This window comes from Wolffia australiana, chromosome 6, assembly GCF_029677425.1.
Source record: "Wolffia australiana isolate 7733 chromosome 6, ASM2967742v1".
Classification (NCBI taxonomy): Eukaryota; Viridiplantae; Streptophyta; class Magnoliopsida; order Alismatales; family Araceae; genus Wolffia; species Wolffia australiana.
In genome coordinates this window covers 18575001-18592215 of record NC_135840.1, presented here as the reverse complement: position 1 = coordinate 18592215, position 17215 = coordinate 18575001, and the positions used below count along the sequence as shown (strand labels likewise).

General features: G+C 38.7%; 2 protein-coding genes across 2 annotated transcripts; both read right to left on the bottom strand.

Moving 5' to 3' along the window:
• Nucleotides 1-12: 12 nt before the first annotated feature.
• Nucleotides 13-2122, bottom strand: LOC144704159 (uncharacterized). Its single transcript, XM_078576441.1, has 3 exons — nt 1743-2122; nt 922-987; nt 13-835 (listed from the first exon to the last, which is right to left on the bottom strand). Exons 1-3 carry the CDS (start codon nt 1839-1841, stop codon nt 356-358), a joined length of 645 nt encoding a protein of 214 aa, XP_078432567.1. The 5' UTR covers nt 1842-2122; the 3' UTR covers nt 13-355.
• A 3941-nt stretch (nt 2123-6063) lies between these two features.
• On the bottom strand, nt 6064-11115 carry LOC144704730 (protein DETOXIFICATION 19-like). The gene is made up of 7 exons (XM_078577251.1): nt 10818-11115; nt 9114-9658; nt 7554-7640; nt 7398-7454; nt 7066-7304; nt 6871-6989; nt 6064-6391 (listed from the first exon to the last, which is right to left on the bottom strand). The coding sequence occupies exons 1-7, from the start codon at nt 11064-11066 to the stop codon at nt 6266-6268; spliced, it is 1422 nt and encodes a 473-aa protein (XP_078433377.1). The 5' UTR covers nt 11067-11115; the 3' UTR covers nt 6064-6265.
• Nucleotides 11116-17215: the final 6100 nt, after the last annotated feature.

Below are 17215 nucleotides of genomic sequence, written 5' to 3'. Positions count from 1 at the left end.
TTTGGACCTTTTGTAATCCCTTTAAATAGAACATCCCTCCCTTGCGGAGGGCAGCCAAGAAGTATTCCATTCTTCTTGATGATCATGATGATGATGATGCCTGCCCATCATCATATTCTTCTTCTTCTTCTTATGATGATGATGATCATGATGATGATGATGATGCCTGCCCATCGTCCTATTCTTCTTCTTCTTCTTCTTCTTATGATGATGATGATGATGATGCCTGCCCATCATCCTATTCTTCTTCTTCTTCTTCTTATGATGATGATGATGATAATGATGATCATGATGATGATCATGATGCCTGCCCATCATCCTATTCTTCTTCTTCTTCTTATGATGATGATGATGATCATCTGGCCACCACGGGCTCGCCCTCCAACCCAATAGAAGGAATGCTCGAGTCGACCTCCTCAGACCAACGACTACTTCCTCCATCCCCCTTCTTCTCAAACTCCCTCCAAATAGCTCTCACCTGCGAAGACGCTCGGCGGCTTCGCCTCAACTTCGCCTCGGCGGCGACGACGTCGCCGGCAAGCTTCCAGTTCAGAGCCTCCTGCAACTTCCTCTCCTTCCTCTCCCTTATCAGCTCCGCTTGGAGGCCTGCGATTTCCTCTTCCTTCTGCTTTCGTTCTAAGGTTTTGGCGAAGAGGAAGCGGAGCTTTTCCCGCCATAGATCGCATTCCGCTTCGAGATCTGTTACGCGGCTGCGAGCTCGATCGAGCTCGCGGCGCAGGCCTAGAGCCGTCGGATGCGGTTGATTGATGTGTTCTGACCGTCGATTTTGGTCCCATTTTGTGGTTTTCTCCATCGCAAGATTTGCCGTTTCGCGCTGGAATTTGTAGAATCGTAACCGGATTATTCAGGAACCGGATCGATGAAAGATCTAGCGAGGTGTGGGTGGGGGAAGCGTTTTACCTTGGATATTAAGTGCCGGTTCTTTGGCTTGCACGCGCAGGCGGAGTGCGGATTGCTGTTAACCGTCTGGGAGTAAGAGAGGCGAGTGGAGAAAACTTAATTCTCGTCCCAAAGAATGAAATTCTTGATAATTATTTGATTGAAAGCGATGAAGATAGGAAATTTAATTGTTTTCTGGAAGGTGTTTTTATAGAAGGTGATGACGAGAGGCAAGTTATGTCGATTTCTCGAAGTGAGTTGATAGAAGGCCATGACGAGATGCAAAATTTGTTAGATGTCGAAGGTGATTTGATACAACGCGATGAAACGAGCCAACTTGGCTGAATTCTTGAACGTGATTTGATACAACGCGAAGAAACGAGGCAAATTTTGTAGAATTCTCGAACATTATTAGATAGAGAGCAGTGAAGAAAGGATGATTTGATACAAGGTGATGAAACGAGGCGAATTTTGCTGAATTCCGAACGGGATTTAATAGACGGAAAACATTGAAGTGAAGATGATTTGGTACAAAGCAATGAAACGAGGTAAACTTTGATTCAAATTAAGAGAAAGCAATTAAAGAAGAGAGGAATTAAGAGAGGATGATTTGAACGTGATTTGAGAGAAAGCAATTAAGAGAGGGCGATTTGATTCAATGCGATGAAACAAGGCAAATTCTGTTGAATTCTCGAACGTGATTAAATAGAACGCAATGAAGAGAGGATGATTTGATCGATATTGGATCGACATAAAATGTTCTTCGAGACGAGGCCAACGGAACCAAAAACTACAACAAATTCGAGAGAGGAGAGATCGAGAAAGTCTTCACAGACGCTAACCTTGACGAGTTGCCGCCGCCAGATCTCTGAGGCTAGCTTCCTAACCGAAAATTTAGCATGGTTGTCATCATCGAACATCACCAGATCCGAACGATTCATTCCTCGGAACGGCGAAGCAGGAGAGCGACGATTATAAGCAGCCAGAATTTGAATCCGATTAGTGCTGACTTTGTAGACTTATTTATAGAGACAAGGAAAAGGAAAGAGAAAAAAAGGCGGGAAGTGCGGCATTTTGAATTTGGGCCGTAGAGAGAAAGAGAGAGCAAGAGAGAGAGAGGAAGAGAGAGAGAGGAAGAGAGAGAGAGAGAGGGAGAGAGAGAGAGAGAGAGAGAGAGAGAGAGAGAGAGAGAGAGAGAGAGAGAGAGAGAGAGAGAGAGAGAGAGAATTAACGGGGGAGAGGATTGTTTGCATGAGGATGGACGCCTGCAGACGCTCCATCAGCCCGGGAATTTCAAATTTGCCATAGACTCATAGAACATGTCCAGAGATAGAGAGAGAGGGAGCAAGAGAAAGAGAAGGGGAGAGAGAGGACAAGAGAGAGAGAGAACTATGAAGGAGAGAGAGTTGGCAAGAGAGAGGGAGAGAGAACTATGAAAGAGAGAGAGAGCAAGAGAGGGAGAGAGAACTATGAAAGAGAGATAGCAAGAGAGAGTGAGAGAGAACTATGAGAGAGAGAGAGTGAGCAAGAGAGAGGGAGAGAGAACTATGAAAGAGAGATTGAGCAAGAGAGAGGGAGAGAGAACTATGAAAGAGAGAGAGCAAGAGAGGAGAGAGAAATATTAAAGAGAGAGAGAGCAAGAGAAAATTATGAAAGAGAGATAGCAAGAGAGTGAGAGAGAACTATGAAAGAGAGAGTGAGCAAGAGAGAGGGAGAGAGAACTATGAAAGAGAGAGAGCAAGAGAAGGAGCGAGAAATATGAAAGTAGAATTTGTCAATTTTACCAAAATTCGGTTAAACTGGACTGAACTGATACCGTTGGTTTGGGAAACAAGAATTATTGAGAGTTCGGTAAAGATTTCAATATCACAAGCAAGCCGAAACTAAACCGGATGGGAACTGAGGGACAAAATAATTATAAAAGAAGAGGTTGATTACGATTAAACCAGGGATGCCCATCCTTATCATGGGGACCTTATACCAACCACACCACTGATTTTATCTGTCGAGAATGTAAAAGGAATCTAATAGCTCACTAATAGAAAGAATACATAGATACCTAAGTACATAAATATGAAAATAACAAATACAAAAAGTACACAAGTACATTATATTAAATACATAAGAATAAAAATAACAAGTACAAAAATACGTAGATACATAAATACTTAAATGCATAAGTACAAAAAGAACAAATACAAAAAATATATAGATATTTAAATGCATAAATAAAAAATAACATATACAAAAAATACATCGATAGTTAAATAAAAAATAACATATATACAAAATACAAAGGTACATACACAAAAATCACAAATAAAAAAGGCATATATATATATATATGGATGCATGGATAAATACAAAAATAACACATAAAAAACATTGTTACATAAAAAACATTGTGAAGAAAGCCTTAGCAGAGGTTGAAGGAAGAGAGGAGAAGAAGTGGAGATCGAGATCAGTGAGAGAGAAGGAGAAGACGCCGAGAGCTAGGATTAAAGGATCGTTGTATTCTCCATACTGTAGATCTTACATTTAGTTTGTTTTTATAAGAGTATACGGTGATAGAAATAGTAGGTAGCCGTTATCGAATGTATCCGTTGTAACAAACTACAACAGATATATTCGTATAAACCTGTATTTGATCTGCGCCGTTATAATGCAGCGGGTGCACCGATCGGGGCCGTCGATCGGTGCGGTGGTCCCGTTCGCTTATAGTCTTAGGCAGATCAAATCTGGGCCGTTATACCTAGACGGGTGCACCGATCGGGGCCGTCGATCGGTGCCGTGGACCCGTTGCAATCCTGTCTGTTATAACTCTAACTAGATTCAATCCTAGCCATCTAGATTTCATCCTATTCTATCTTTAATCCTATATTTAATCCTGCCATCTAACCCTCTAACGAGTATAGCTTATTAATCGATTTTACTATCTAATCTGAATTAGGTCCTAGCCACGCATGTCGGTTGTCTTGGCGAGTTGGCGCACTCGTCATCAGGTGCTGACTCCTCAATAAGATACATAAATACATAAATACAAAAACACAAAAATAACATATATATAAAAAGGGGAAGGCCTTGAATGAAATTCATGCAGTCCAGAATTTTTTTAGGGTTATCCCCTTATTCTCCCTTCTCCCCACACCTCCACTCCATCCCTGATGCAATCAGGACACCATAACATCGACGACATAGGATGAATGGAGTTTATTAAGGTGTAGGAGGAGATCTCATGTTTCAAGGATCACTTGGATACATCTCGAGGATGCACACATGAGTAACTCGACTCATCTCGCTCTAGGATCGAAGGAACCATGGATGCAATCCGTGCATAAGTTCTTTGTTTCATTTTTTTATCAATGCTGTTATGATTCATTAAAGTCTTATGGTGCGGATTGTTTTGAATTGTTCATATAGATCAAGGCCTCTAGAACCCAAGAGTCAAGAGAGAGGAGAGAGGGGTAGAGGCATAGAGAGGGAGAGAGAGAAGAGAGAGGGTAAGAAATATGAGTTTGAGATGGAACTTTTTTCTAGAATTGTGGTACTCATAGTAAAATCACATTTTAATGATAAACATTACATTTTGTGAACATACAATTCCATTTATACATATAACATGAGTTTAATTTGTTTTCTCAAAACTAGTTTGAGTTGTAGTTAATTCCAATGCTTTTTTGGGCTATTATTAATTTTTTTGCAAATTTTCTCACTTGATAATTTGGAGTATCATTTTATAAAGGAGTTTTTAAAAGTTATTTTTAATGCCCCCTTTGCTTTACGTCATGTTATTCTATTTGTAATTATTTCTTTTCTTATGGTTCCTATTCAGTAATACAGTAGTTGTGTCGATATAAAGTTTATTTTATAAATCCCCTGTTATCTCATTCTTACATGGATAATTTTATCTTAACAGAAAACTTGGTTGACAAAGATAAATATTCTACATTTTGTTAATGGAGGAAAAAGTTTGGCTTTTAATGTAAATATTAAATTTAGCTTCTAATGAGGAGAACATTCTAAGTCAAGACCAAGGATATAAGCGCCATCAAATGAATGGAAAGAGGAGAAGTAATTTATTGAACAAGTATAGAATCTGATCTCACAATATATAAAGAATATGATGCCTTATTAAACACTGGATCACTATTCCAACTTCATTTATTGAAAATATGTTATGCAAAAGGGTTATGTCATCGGTAACCAATGCATATATCATATTCAGGAAAAGAGTAATGTTATGTGCAAGACATGTGACACGTTTTTAAAATTTTGTTTCTTAGGAAATATTGATCAAGCTAGATATTAAATGAAACAATGGAATAAAACTTAAATGCAAGTTATGAAGAATTCTGAAAGATCAATTGCATCCATTAATTTTGATAGATGTCAAAATGTTAAAAAATGATCGGATATTGCTCATTAGCCAACTAATACTTCTCATTGATTGGCTCAACACTTCATCACCGATTAACACTCATTTTTCAATCTTCTGGTATTTTATCGCTTCTTCACGTGGTTTGATTTAATTGAAGAAAACAACAAGAAATAGTCCTAGATTTTTTTAGCGCCCACTCAATGTATTTTCAAAAAAATATCTAGTATAATGATGCAACAAAAAAATCATATAACATAATAAACGGTGCACTAGATGTAATCCAAAGTTTGTTATTTTGAATTCTTCCATTTTTTATGTACTTAATATTTTGAACATGAATATATGAATTTTAACATAAAATGAATCACAGTTGTAAATAATTTTTGTGTGGAAATAAGCATATATTTTTAATGGTCATCCATTTTATTTAATTTTGTGTGTTTTCATGCTCATACATTGTCATATCCCAATCCTTATTTCTATTGATAATTCTATACTTTTACATCATATCTAATTAAAAGTTTAAGTTATCTTTATATTCTCTGCAAAGTTTTAATCAATTAATATGATGAAACTTGACCTCCTGTTGAACTGCTCCCTATTTTTTAAATACACTATTTTTTTTGAAAATTTAAATAACCACTATTATTATTAGTTTTATTTATTTTACCAATATTTAAAATACGTTATAACCTTATTTAAAAATCTAAAATACACGGATATATTTTTAATATATTTTTATGATTATTAAATTACGAATGTTTTCTCATTCTATAAAAATAAAATTAAGAAAAATAAATTAAAAATCTAAAAAACCTCATGACGTAATACAAATGTATGTGTGATCCAGAATATATTTAGTTTCAAGATGATAAACTAGGAATGATCAAATCTCATTTCTCAAAAAAGAAAGAATGTCTTGATCTTGAAGTCTTCATTAGCTCATGTGTTGGTAAGATCAGCCTCTAAATTCATTCAGGATTCCTATCATATAAGCACATATTTCTCCTTCTCAATAGAAAGCTGTATGCTTGACCAGTCAGTACGAAGCACAATGATCATTAGTGCTGAAGCTTGACAAAAAAGGCCACAAATCAAGCCTATCCAAAGTCCCTGTGAAAGGAATCCCAGTAAGTTATGTGTTCAAAATCGAACTATTCATTTAGTGCATTAAAATTTGGGAAACTAGGTATGTAAATAATTTGTAATCACTGAAATAAAAAATCTAATTTTGTATTCATGTAATGATTAAGAAGATGCTTTTTGATATTCATGTTCGATACCTGATTTAAGTGCAATTTGAGGCATAACCAACTATTTATTGAAGATGCATGTAACGGTTCAAGAGAATATATAGAATCACAAAAGCTGATTATGTATATAATTTTAGATATTTGGAACAAAATGTTTGATGACTATTTATTGAGTATAAATCATAATATTTGAGATGCTATATAATTTAAAAAATAATATATTTATCTCTATGAATTATAGATTGAGCTACATCGTTTAAATGGATAATATTTTTGGGCTAATTTCTGGCATGAATGACTGCAAATTGAGTATAGTTCAGAATGTTCTAGACTACTAACCTTGATGTAAATTTTCATAATAAAACCAAAAATAATTGCAATTGGCATTCCAACCACATAGAATGCTGCAAGGTTAGTCCATGCTGCCAGATGTTGCCACCCACATCCTCTTGATACTCCTAAACCAAGTTAAACAAATAATTAATGTTTAGTGACATGATAAAAAATATTACATTGTTTATTCTTTAATACCACCTGATAGTATCCCATTCGTAGAATCTAATATGATCGAGGCTGCGAGTAAGGGTGTCATTTGAACAAACTCTGCCAATATTATTGTGCTATCACTGAAGAAATGGGCCCATGCATTATGCCCAACTGCCAGAAGCAAGATGAATGTCAAACCAAGAAGAATAGATAGTTTCAATGTCACTTTAACTGCTTTTTTTGCCTTGTCCACATTTCCTGCTCCCAACTCATTTGCCACACGTGTACTACAACATGAAAAATCAATCAGGTCAAAATTACATAGTGGATAAAAAAAATTCAATAGGTCTGACTACTAGTCAGTATATGATGATTGTTACCTTATAACAGCACTAAAACCATAGGTGATATTAAAAGCCACAGCCTCTGTGTTCACACTGAATTCCATCCATTTTCATAAAAATTACATTATTAGAAATTAAATAAAACAAAATAAAACATTTTTTATAAACCTGAAGAGATAAAGTTTTTCATACCACATGGCAATAAGTGAGGTGCTCATCTCCGAATTTGGCATCAGACCAGCAAGCAATACCATAATTTCGAATGCCCAGTATTCCAAACTGCACGAGGAACTATCTACTCAGAAAAATTTAAAGTAGAAATTTAAATATAAATAAAATAAATAAAAACTGTATTAATTTTATAATGTTAAATACACGGTACAGTTTTAGAAATATTGAGTAACAAATAACAGTGCGTTCTACTCATTCAGTGAAACATAATTTTTTCTAGGAAGCTTCTCATAAGGATGATGAAATATAATGGTTGAAGATTGGGAAAGAAAGAGGGAGCGAGAAGAAGAGCGAGTAGAGAGATAGAGAGGAGAGAGAAAGAGGAAGGAAGAGAGACAGAGAGGAGAGGGAAAGGAAGAGGGAGCGAGATGAGGAGAGAGTAGAGAGATGAAGAGGATAGAGAGGAGAGTGAAGGGAGAGAGTGAGATAGGAAGAGTGAGAATGAGAGAGGAAAAGGGAGAGAGAGGAAAGAGTGACAGAGGAAAAGAGTGGGCGAGACAAGAGGGAGGAGAAAGTGAGAGAGGAAAAGGGAGGGAGAAAGGAAGAGGGAGGAGAGAACGGATGATAGAGAAAGAAGTGGAGAGATAGAAAGAAGGGAGAGAGGAAGAGAGAGAGAAGAAAGGAGAGAGGAGAGATAGAAAGAAGGGAGAGAGGAGGGAGGAGAGAGGAGGGAGGAGGAAGGATAGAGGAGAGAGGAGAGAGAGGGAGAGAAAGACAGAGAGATAAGAGAGGAGAGATAGAAAGGAGAGAGAGGGAGAGAGGAGTTAGAGAGGGAAAGAGGAGTTAGAGAGGGAGAGAGAGGAGAGATAGAAATAAGGGAGAGAGAGGGAGAGAGGGATTAGAGTGGGAGATAAGAGTTAGAGAGGGAAAGAGTAGTTAGAGAGGGAGAGAGAGACAGAGAGAGAAGAGAGGAGAGAGGAGAGATAGAAAGGAGGGAGAGAGAGGGAGAGAGGGATTAGAGAGGGAGAGAGAGACAGAGAGAGAAGAGAGGAGAGATAGAAAGAAGGGAGAGAGAGGGAGAGAGAGACAGAGAGAGGAGAAATAGAAAGAAGGGAGAGAGAGACAGAGAGAGGAGAGATAGAAAGAAGGGAGAGAGAAGAGAGGAGAGAGGAGAGAGGAGAGAAATATAGAGAGAGGAGAGAGGAGAGAAATATAGAGAGAGGAGAGATAGAAAGAAGGGAGAGAGAGAGACAGAGAGCAGAGAGGAGAGAACGATAGAGAGAGGAGAGATAGAAAGAAGGGAGAGAGGAGAGAGGAGAGAGACAGAGAGAGAGGAGAGAGAGACAGAGAGAGGAGAGAGGAGAGAGACAGAGAGAGGAGAGAGGAGAGAGAGACAGAGAGAGGAAAGAGGTGAGAAAGAGACAGAGAGATGAAAGAGGAGAGAGAGAGACAGAGAGAAAGGGACAAGAGAGGAGAGAGGAGAGAAGAGAGGTGAGAGAGAAAGAGAAAGAGAAAGAGAAAGAGAAAGAGAAAGAGAAAGAGAAAGAGAAAGAGAAAGAGAAAGAGAGAGACTACACGTACCAGACCATGATCGCAGAGGGAACGGCCAACCGGAGTGTAGGAAGAATGATACCGAACGCCTCAGCAGAGAAACCCTGCCAAGTCTCCTCAAACCTCTTCGACCAAACCCCATAACTCACCAACATCAACAACGATATCCACTGCGACACCCCCGCGGCCAACGCCGCCCCTGCATAACCCAATCCCAGCGGATAAACCAGCACAAACGTGATCGGAATGTGTAGCAGAAACGAAGCCACAGAGCAGACCACGAGCGGCGCCACCATAGATTGTGCCTGCAGGAACCGGATAAGGCACTGGATCTGGCCGTAGGCGAAGAGAGCGGGGATCAGAGGCCGCATATAAGCCGCGGCGGCGTGAGCTACGGCTTGATCTTGCCGGAGGAAGAGTAGGATAGGCTCGGTGAACCACCAGACCGCTGCTAGCAGAGAGGAGACGGCCATGGCGGTCATCATTGACGCCTGGAGGTAGATGCCCATTTTACGGTATAGTTTGGCGCCGTAGGCTTGCCCGCAGAGCGTCTCTAGAGCGCCGCTCAGCCCGATCTGCAAGAGTTTTGATTAGTTGAATCTGAAGTAATCGTTGATAGTAAGAGAGAAAGAGAGGGATAGATAGATAGAGAGAGAGAGTGAGTGAGTGAGTGAGTGAGAGATAGATAGAGAGAGAGAGTGAGTGAGTGAGTGAGAGAGAGAGTGAGAGAGAGAGAGAGAGAGAGAGAGAGAGAGTGAGAGAGAGAGTGAGAGAGAGAGAGTGAGAGAGAGAGAGAGAGAGAGAGAGAGAGAGAGAGAGAGAGAGAGTGAGGGAGAGAGAGAGAGAGAGAGAGAGAGAGAGAGAGAGAGAGAGAGAGAGAGAGAGAGAGAGAGAGAGAGAGAGAGAGAGAGAGAGAGAGAGAGAGAGAGAGAGAGGGAGAGAGAGAGTGAGAGAGAGAGAGAGAGAGCGAGAGAGAGAGAGAGAGAGAGAGAGAGAGAGAGAGAGAGAGAGAGAGAGAGAGAGAGAGAGAGAGAGAGAGAGAGAGAGAGAGAGAGAGGGAGAATGAGAGTGTGAGAGAGAGAGGGGGGGAGGGAGATAGAGAGAGAGAAGGAGAGAGAGAGAGAGCGAGAGAAAGAGAGAGAGAGAGAGAGAGAGAGAGAGAGAGAGAGAGAGAGAGAGAGAGAGAGAGAGAGAGAGAGAGAGAGAGAGAGAGAGAGAGAGAGAGAGAGAGAGAGAGAGAGAGAGAGAGAGAGAGAGAGAGAGAGAGAGAGAGAGAGAGAGAGAGAGAGAGAGAGAGAGAGAGAGAGAGAGAGAGAGAGAGAGAGAGAGAGAGAGAGAGAGAGAGAGAGAGTGAGAGAGAGAGAGAGAGAGAGCGAGTGAGAGAGAGAGTGAGTGAGAGAGAGAGAGAGAGTGAGAGAGAGAGTGAGAGAGAGAGTGAGAGAGAGAGAGAGTGAGAGAGAGAGAGAGAAAGAGAGAGAGTGGGAGAGAGAGAGTGAGAGAGAGAGAGAGTGAGGGAGAGAGAAAGAGAGAGAGAGATACAGAGAAAGAGAGAGAGAGAGAGAGAAAAAGAGAGAGAAATAGAGAGAGAAGGAGAGAGAGAGATGGTTTACCATGATATGAAACTGTGATTTAGAGCGAGAGATTATAGGAAATTAGGAATCAATTCTGGGAATTCACCACGTAAGAAAGATCTAGAGAGAGAATATAGAGAGATAGAGAGAATTGGAGGAATACCATAAGAGTGAAACCGGAGACAGTGGCCCAGGAATTGGCCAGCGTTGCCCCGGCGAGCTCGAGATCGCCGAGATGGCCAGCGAACATGACAGAGACGAGCGGAATTCCGTAGTAAGCCACGTTGGTCAGTATCATTGGCACCGAAAAAACTATCTGTTTCTTCGCTTCCTGCGGAACCTCCCCTCTTCTCCATCTCTCCCACGCTCCCTCTTCCTCCCTCTCTCCCAGCAGAGGCACTCTGGACACCATCCCTTTCTCTCTCTAGAATCCTCCTCGATCTGTAGAAGACTATTGCGTAGAAGGTAGAACTTATACAGAAAATGCGACGTGTGAACTAGAAGATTTTACATTTATGACGGTGCAGGGGCGACGTGGTGTAATATGAGCCGCTGATGGAGAAGTGGCAGGCCAACACATGAGCACCCTTTGTTTGTAGTGAGAGAAAGATAGGTTTATTTAAATACCCACCTTATCTGATTTTCAGAAATTAGCTGGAGCAACTGTCAGGACACGCAACATGTGGATCACGTGCATTTTTTTATCTCTTGGTTTCCAGTCCTCACAATCCTTTTCACATTCTATCATTTTCAAACTGTTTCACATTCTATCATTGGTTATTGGAGGAATGATAGGTGATGTTTCTTGACAGATGGGATGGGATTGAACGGCTGTCCATTCCGTCATGTGTTAATGGGGCTCATTTTAGTCCTGACCATCGTCCCCATTCTGTCATAATTCCTGTTCAGTCATGTGCTTGTGGCAAAGAACTGAATCGATAATAAAATATACAGAATATCTTCACACTACTTTCTCGTCTACAACCCTCTTTGACAGAGAGAGATGGGAGAGAGTGATGGAGATAGACATAGATATAGATATATATCAAAGAAGAGAGTTAGGAGGAGAGTTAATAACAAATATCCAACTATCTAAACCAAGAAAATGTATGAGAGCCATAACTATTTTTTATGGATTTTCTGATAATGTGATCAAAACTTTGGACTCGTAGATTCTTCCGTAGCATGGGTTTTGAAATAATCAATTGAAAGTCAGCACAACCAAGAATTAGAATTACTTGAATTGAAGTTTGAACACGAGAATAGATCCCTAGTTCCAATAGTCCCACCTTCTAGCCAACCATTTGTTAGGGAACATCTCAAAGATGAAAATTTTGGGTATAAAAAGGAAATGCACCCCTAATAAAACATGGCATGGATATAAAAAGGAAATACTGGAAAAGCTGCCATAAAGATTCATCTCAATCCAAAATTTGGATTTGCAGATATTGGGATATGAAGTTGGATTAGTATGAGTCACTGACCCTCTTCTCTGATGGATATTATGTGGGCGTCAAGCCAATCACATTCATTATTATTCCGTGTGGTATTTATAATGAATTCCATGAATATGTGCAATGACTTAGTGAATTATGATAATATCATAATACAATGATCACTAGTCTCTAAACATGTATTCTAAATATTCCTATTTGATGGATAGTTGAGACAGACATCAAATTATATGGATATAATAACACTAGATGATCCTACTAATATGATAAGTATACTTGATCTTGTGGCTATTACTGTGGCGACACTAAGGACAGATAGTGGGTGCTCTTTGGAGAAAGAGTTCATTGAATTGATCCGTACGAATCCCTGAATGGTATTATACATAAACGTCAATCATGTTGATTCAGTCATAGTTGTATAAGTGATCAACTGACTTGAGACACCAAGGACATCTCATGAGTGGACAACTACGAATTGACTATGACTTACGAGCCTCTAATCATGGGATTCAAAAAAGTTATTGATCGATATAGTAAGAAGCTTAATGAGATGATTGAGTGGTCAAGACGGGATCATCCGCCCTCGATTTTGGAGATTGACTCAAGGAAGATGATGTTGGGTTCTATAGGCCTTGAGATGGATGAACAGAACAAAACGATGCGCAGCGGAAAACTCTTTGCGAATCGAATGGCATCGATAAAAACATTAAACAATGTACCTTTGCACGAATCTGATTCGTGATTTCTTCGATCCCGGAGCGAGACGAGTCGAGCTGCTCAAGTGTGCATCCTCTAGACGTATCCACGCGGTCCTCGGCACGTCTGATCTCCTCCTTTTCGTTGACGAGCCCCGTTCTTTCTCCGTCGGCGTCGTTACGTCGTCCCGATCACATCAGGGATGGAGAGGGGTTGTGGGGAGAGTGGAGAAGAAGGGGAAAGGCCACTGAACAATTCTGGCCTGGGTGAATTTTGTTCAGGGCCTTCTCCTATTTATACTAAGTGAGTATTTTTCATAAAAACCCCCAAAAATTAAGTATATCTTCCAACGTCTAAAAGACCATTTGCGTGTGACCCTCTAGGCCCATGTATCAGTCTAGGTAACGACTCCAGCGTCCCACTATCCACTAAAGAGCACCCACTATCTATCCTTAGTGTCGCCACACTAATGGCTATGGGACCGGCCATACTCATCATATGAGTGAGGCTAGATAGTGCTATTCTATCCGGATACTTTGATGTCCTTCTCGCGTATCCTTTGAATAGGAATGTTTAGAACACATGCTTAAAGACTAGTGATCTCCGTATTACGATCTCATCAAAATTCACTAAGTCCAATCATGTATTCATGGACTTCATTATGAGCATCACACGCGCACTATAATGAATATGTTCTATTAATGAATATGGAACGAGATGCGGAACGTGTGATTGGCTTGCCGGCCACATATATTTCCATCAGATGATGCAAAAAAATATCTGGCCAGGGTAGTGAGGATATTGGGGAAGGCATCCTCCAATGATCCTTGTTACGCATCAGTACTAATCGAATGACGGATTAGGGTTTGACGATAAACTACACCCTAAGTCATTCCAGAGTCTAACACTGATGATGGATTATACATATACGGTAACTAATGACGGTAAAGGTTCTATGAGAGAGTTTGAGACTACTCGGTATCTTATAGAGCTCGAGGTGTAGCTTGACACCCCACGGGCTAGAAACTTAACTTATTGATTGGGTTAAATCGATCCTTATTTAATTAATCTATATGTTGATATAGTTAAATAAAAAGGTTGGTCTATAAATGTTATTCGGCCACTCAAGTTATTAACTAGAATCATACATGGGCCTAGAGGGTCACACGCACAAGGTCATAAGGGCATTGGTGGATATATTTTTCTTTGTAGGGTTTTTGAGAAAAACCTTAAGGGAAATATAAAGAAGGTAAGGGCTCTCATTTTAAGCACCCATGCAAGCCTGATTTGAGAGCTCTCCCTATCTCCACTCTCTTCTCCAGTCATCCAAGGAGAGTGTTTTCATGGTGAGGAGATCTTCTAGATTTTCAAGAAGAGTTGAAGAAGAAGCATGGAGATCCAAGCGCCGAGTGATCGCGTGGATACTTCTACATGCTAGACGCATGAAGGACTTCAGAATGATCTCAAAGCGGCAAAGTCAAGGGTGGAACAAGTTCCCCAAATGGTACATTCAATGTTTATTTTTAAGATTGATTGTGAATTGACTGACATGCTTCTGCATCCATAGAAACGTGTTATCCATGGACGAACCAAGGCACCAAACCCAACATTCTCTCCTCCATTCCAGAACCAAATTCATCTTGGCTTGTACATTCATTGATGTTTCAACGGGTGCACCATGATTACACACAAATTGACCTATTGTATTGTTCCCTTCATTAAACATCTAACATGTGGTCGCGAGTGATGGAGTACAATGTGATGCATTTGTAATCTTGCCAAAAAGTGACATTCTACCAAGCGTGTAGACATGTCCCACATTTCAGCCTGCATGCTCTCTAGTTTTAATCTTAAAAAATTTCAATAACTTTTCTTCCTTATTTGATAATACCTTTTATGATTAAAGTTTGAATTTTATTGTTCTCTTTGGGAATGAAAATCAAAATATTAGTCCTATGATTAGCCATATCACATTCCGAATTGTGATCACATAATTTCTTATCAGCGGTACAGAGAATCATTTGCCAAAATTAGTGAATGTGATGGCAACACCTCTTTGAGAGAGATGAAAATGAGATGAAACCTGGAGAAAATCATAAGAGCCTTAACAATATTCATAGCTATAGATTCAGAGTTATAAAATGGACTTAAATGTGAATCCTTTTAGTCATAAAATATATAAAAATCATACAATTTCTATAAAATATATTTAATGATCTGAACCCCTGTATCATGGATTCATTTTATAAGAAAGGTCATGACCTCATCTTTCCAAATAACTAAACGTAAAGCTCTCACTCTACATACAGGTTTGACATGTCTAAACTGATTAGAGTCAATCGCTAGGAAAAATAAAAAGAGAAAGAGAGGGGATATTCTTGGATAGAAATAAGGATCCTGGTATCCAATAATATTTTGACAGCCAAGATCACGTGTATACTTATGCTATCACAACCTTCAAGATTTAATTCCAATGGGCCACACTTCCAACACATAAAATTCTGGCTAAATAGGACATCATTGCTTTAGTTCAAGTGGCTATGTTATGCGACTGTCAAGCCAATAACACTCCGATATCATGTGTGAATCTATTGAAATAAATGTTCATTAATTATTTTTCTTATGTGATGTTTATAGCTATGTACATGAATACATTCAAGGACTTATTAAATTACAATGAGATTGCAATACAATCATCACTAGGGGTCTAAAGATGCATTCTAAATACTCCTATTTCAAGGATACTCCAAAAAAACATCAAACTGTCTGGAAAGAATATCATTAACTGATCCTACTTATAGGATAAATATGGTCGATCCTATATCTATTAGGGCAGAGACATGACAAATGGACAATAAGTGATCTTTAGGGAAAGATTTCACTTAAGTAGTAAATATGTATCCCTGAAGTGTATTATACCTAAATACCATTTAGGTTGAATCTTGTCACAGTCGTATTAGTGGTCCTTACATCTAAGACATCAAATACATCTTATGGATGGAAGTGATTGAGTGGTCAAGATGGGATCATCCATCCTCTATATAAGAGGAGCTTAAGTTGAGGAAGAAGATGAATTAAATCCATGTGCATGGTAGTGTAGATATTATAAGAGATGTTCTCTAATGATACACATAACAGATCAATACTAATGTGGAAGAAAAATTAGGTTTTGGTCATCAAAAATACCCCAAGTCATTTGGTGGTCTCATCCAGTTGAATGAGTATACATATATGGTAACCAATGAACGTAAAGGTTTCATGACTAATTTTATTTTTGTCATTTATATTCTAGAGAAAGAAGTGTAACTCAGCACTGGCCGTGCTTGAAACTTAACCTATCCATTGGGTTGGGCTAAATTGATCCTAGTTTAATTTAACAATATGCAGGTATACTTAATTATTAAGGTGGGCCAATATATGTTATTATACCATTAAAGTTATTAATTACATTGATATATGAGCCTATTGGGGTCATATATTTACACACATGTCTAAAAACTAGTGATCTCCATGATATGATATCGCTATAGTTCACTAAGCCAGATCATATATTCATGAACTTCATTCAAGCATCACATGTGCATAATAATAAATATATTATATTAATGTAAAATGATTGATATGCGGAATATGTGATCAGTTTTCTAGTCACTTATATATCCATCATGTCCCTATTATTCATAATTTTCCAAAAACCCCTTATAATTTAAATATACACACCAATGCCCATAAAATTATAAGGGGCATTGGTGTGTATATTTAAATTATAAGGGGTTTTTGGAAAATTATGAATAATAGGGACATGATGGAAATATAAGTGACTAGAAAACTGATCACATATTCCGCATATCAATCATTTTACATTAATATAATATATTTATTATTATGCACATGTGATGCTTGAATGAAGTTCATGAATATATGATCTGGCTTAGTGAACTATAGTGATATCATATCATGGAGATCACTAGTTTTTAGACATGTGTGTAAATTTTTATTTTTAAAGTATACTCCTAGATGACATCGAAGTATCCAAATAAAATAGTACTATATAGTATCACTCCTATGATGAGTATGAGTGGTCTCATGACCATTAGTGTGGGGACATTATGATAAACTAAATTTTAGGGGTTTAGTTCGTCATTGGTATATGAGATTATTCAATAAAAATATATTTAACCATACTTAAGAATACTTAGTTAGTGATGAGTACAGTTTGTCTCCACAGGGAACAATGATTAAGGAATTAATTTCTTATTCTAGTGATGATCAACGAGAGGATAGATGAGGACAAGATTCAAAGATATGAGCTAGTGATATCGATTAAAAATATGTAAGTTATGTGTTAATTTAACTTAGAGAAAAGAGTAAGTGAATGTGACGAACACAAAGATGGGCGATGATATGAACG

Coding starts and splice junctions, on each gene's coding strand:
- LOC144704730 (XM_078577251.1), bottom strand. CDS start 11,066: ATGGTGTCCAGAGTGCCTCTGCTGGGAGAGAGGGAGGAAGAGGGAGCG. Junction 7,455..7,553: donor ACCTCACTTATTGCCATGTG/GTATGAAAAACT, acceptor GATGGAATTCAG/TGTGAACACAGAGGCTGTGG. Junction 6,990..7,065: donor TACGAATGGGATACTATCAG/GTGGTATTAAAG, acceptor AACTTGGTTTAG/GAGTATCAAGAGGATGTGGG.
- LOC144704159 (XM_078576441.1), bottom strand. CDS start 1,841: ATGAATCGTTCGGATCTGGTGATGTTCGATGATGACAACCATGCTAAA. Junction 988..1,742: donor GGCGGCGGCAACTCGTCAAG/GTTAGCGTCTGT, acceptor TCTTACTCCCAG/ACGGTTAACAGCAATCCGCA. Junction 836..921: donor ACCGGCACTTAATATCCAAG/GTAAAACGCTTC, acceptor TACAAATTCCAG/CGCGAAACGGCAAATCTTGC.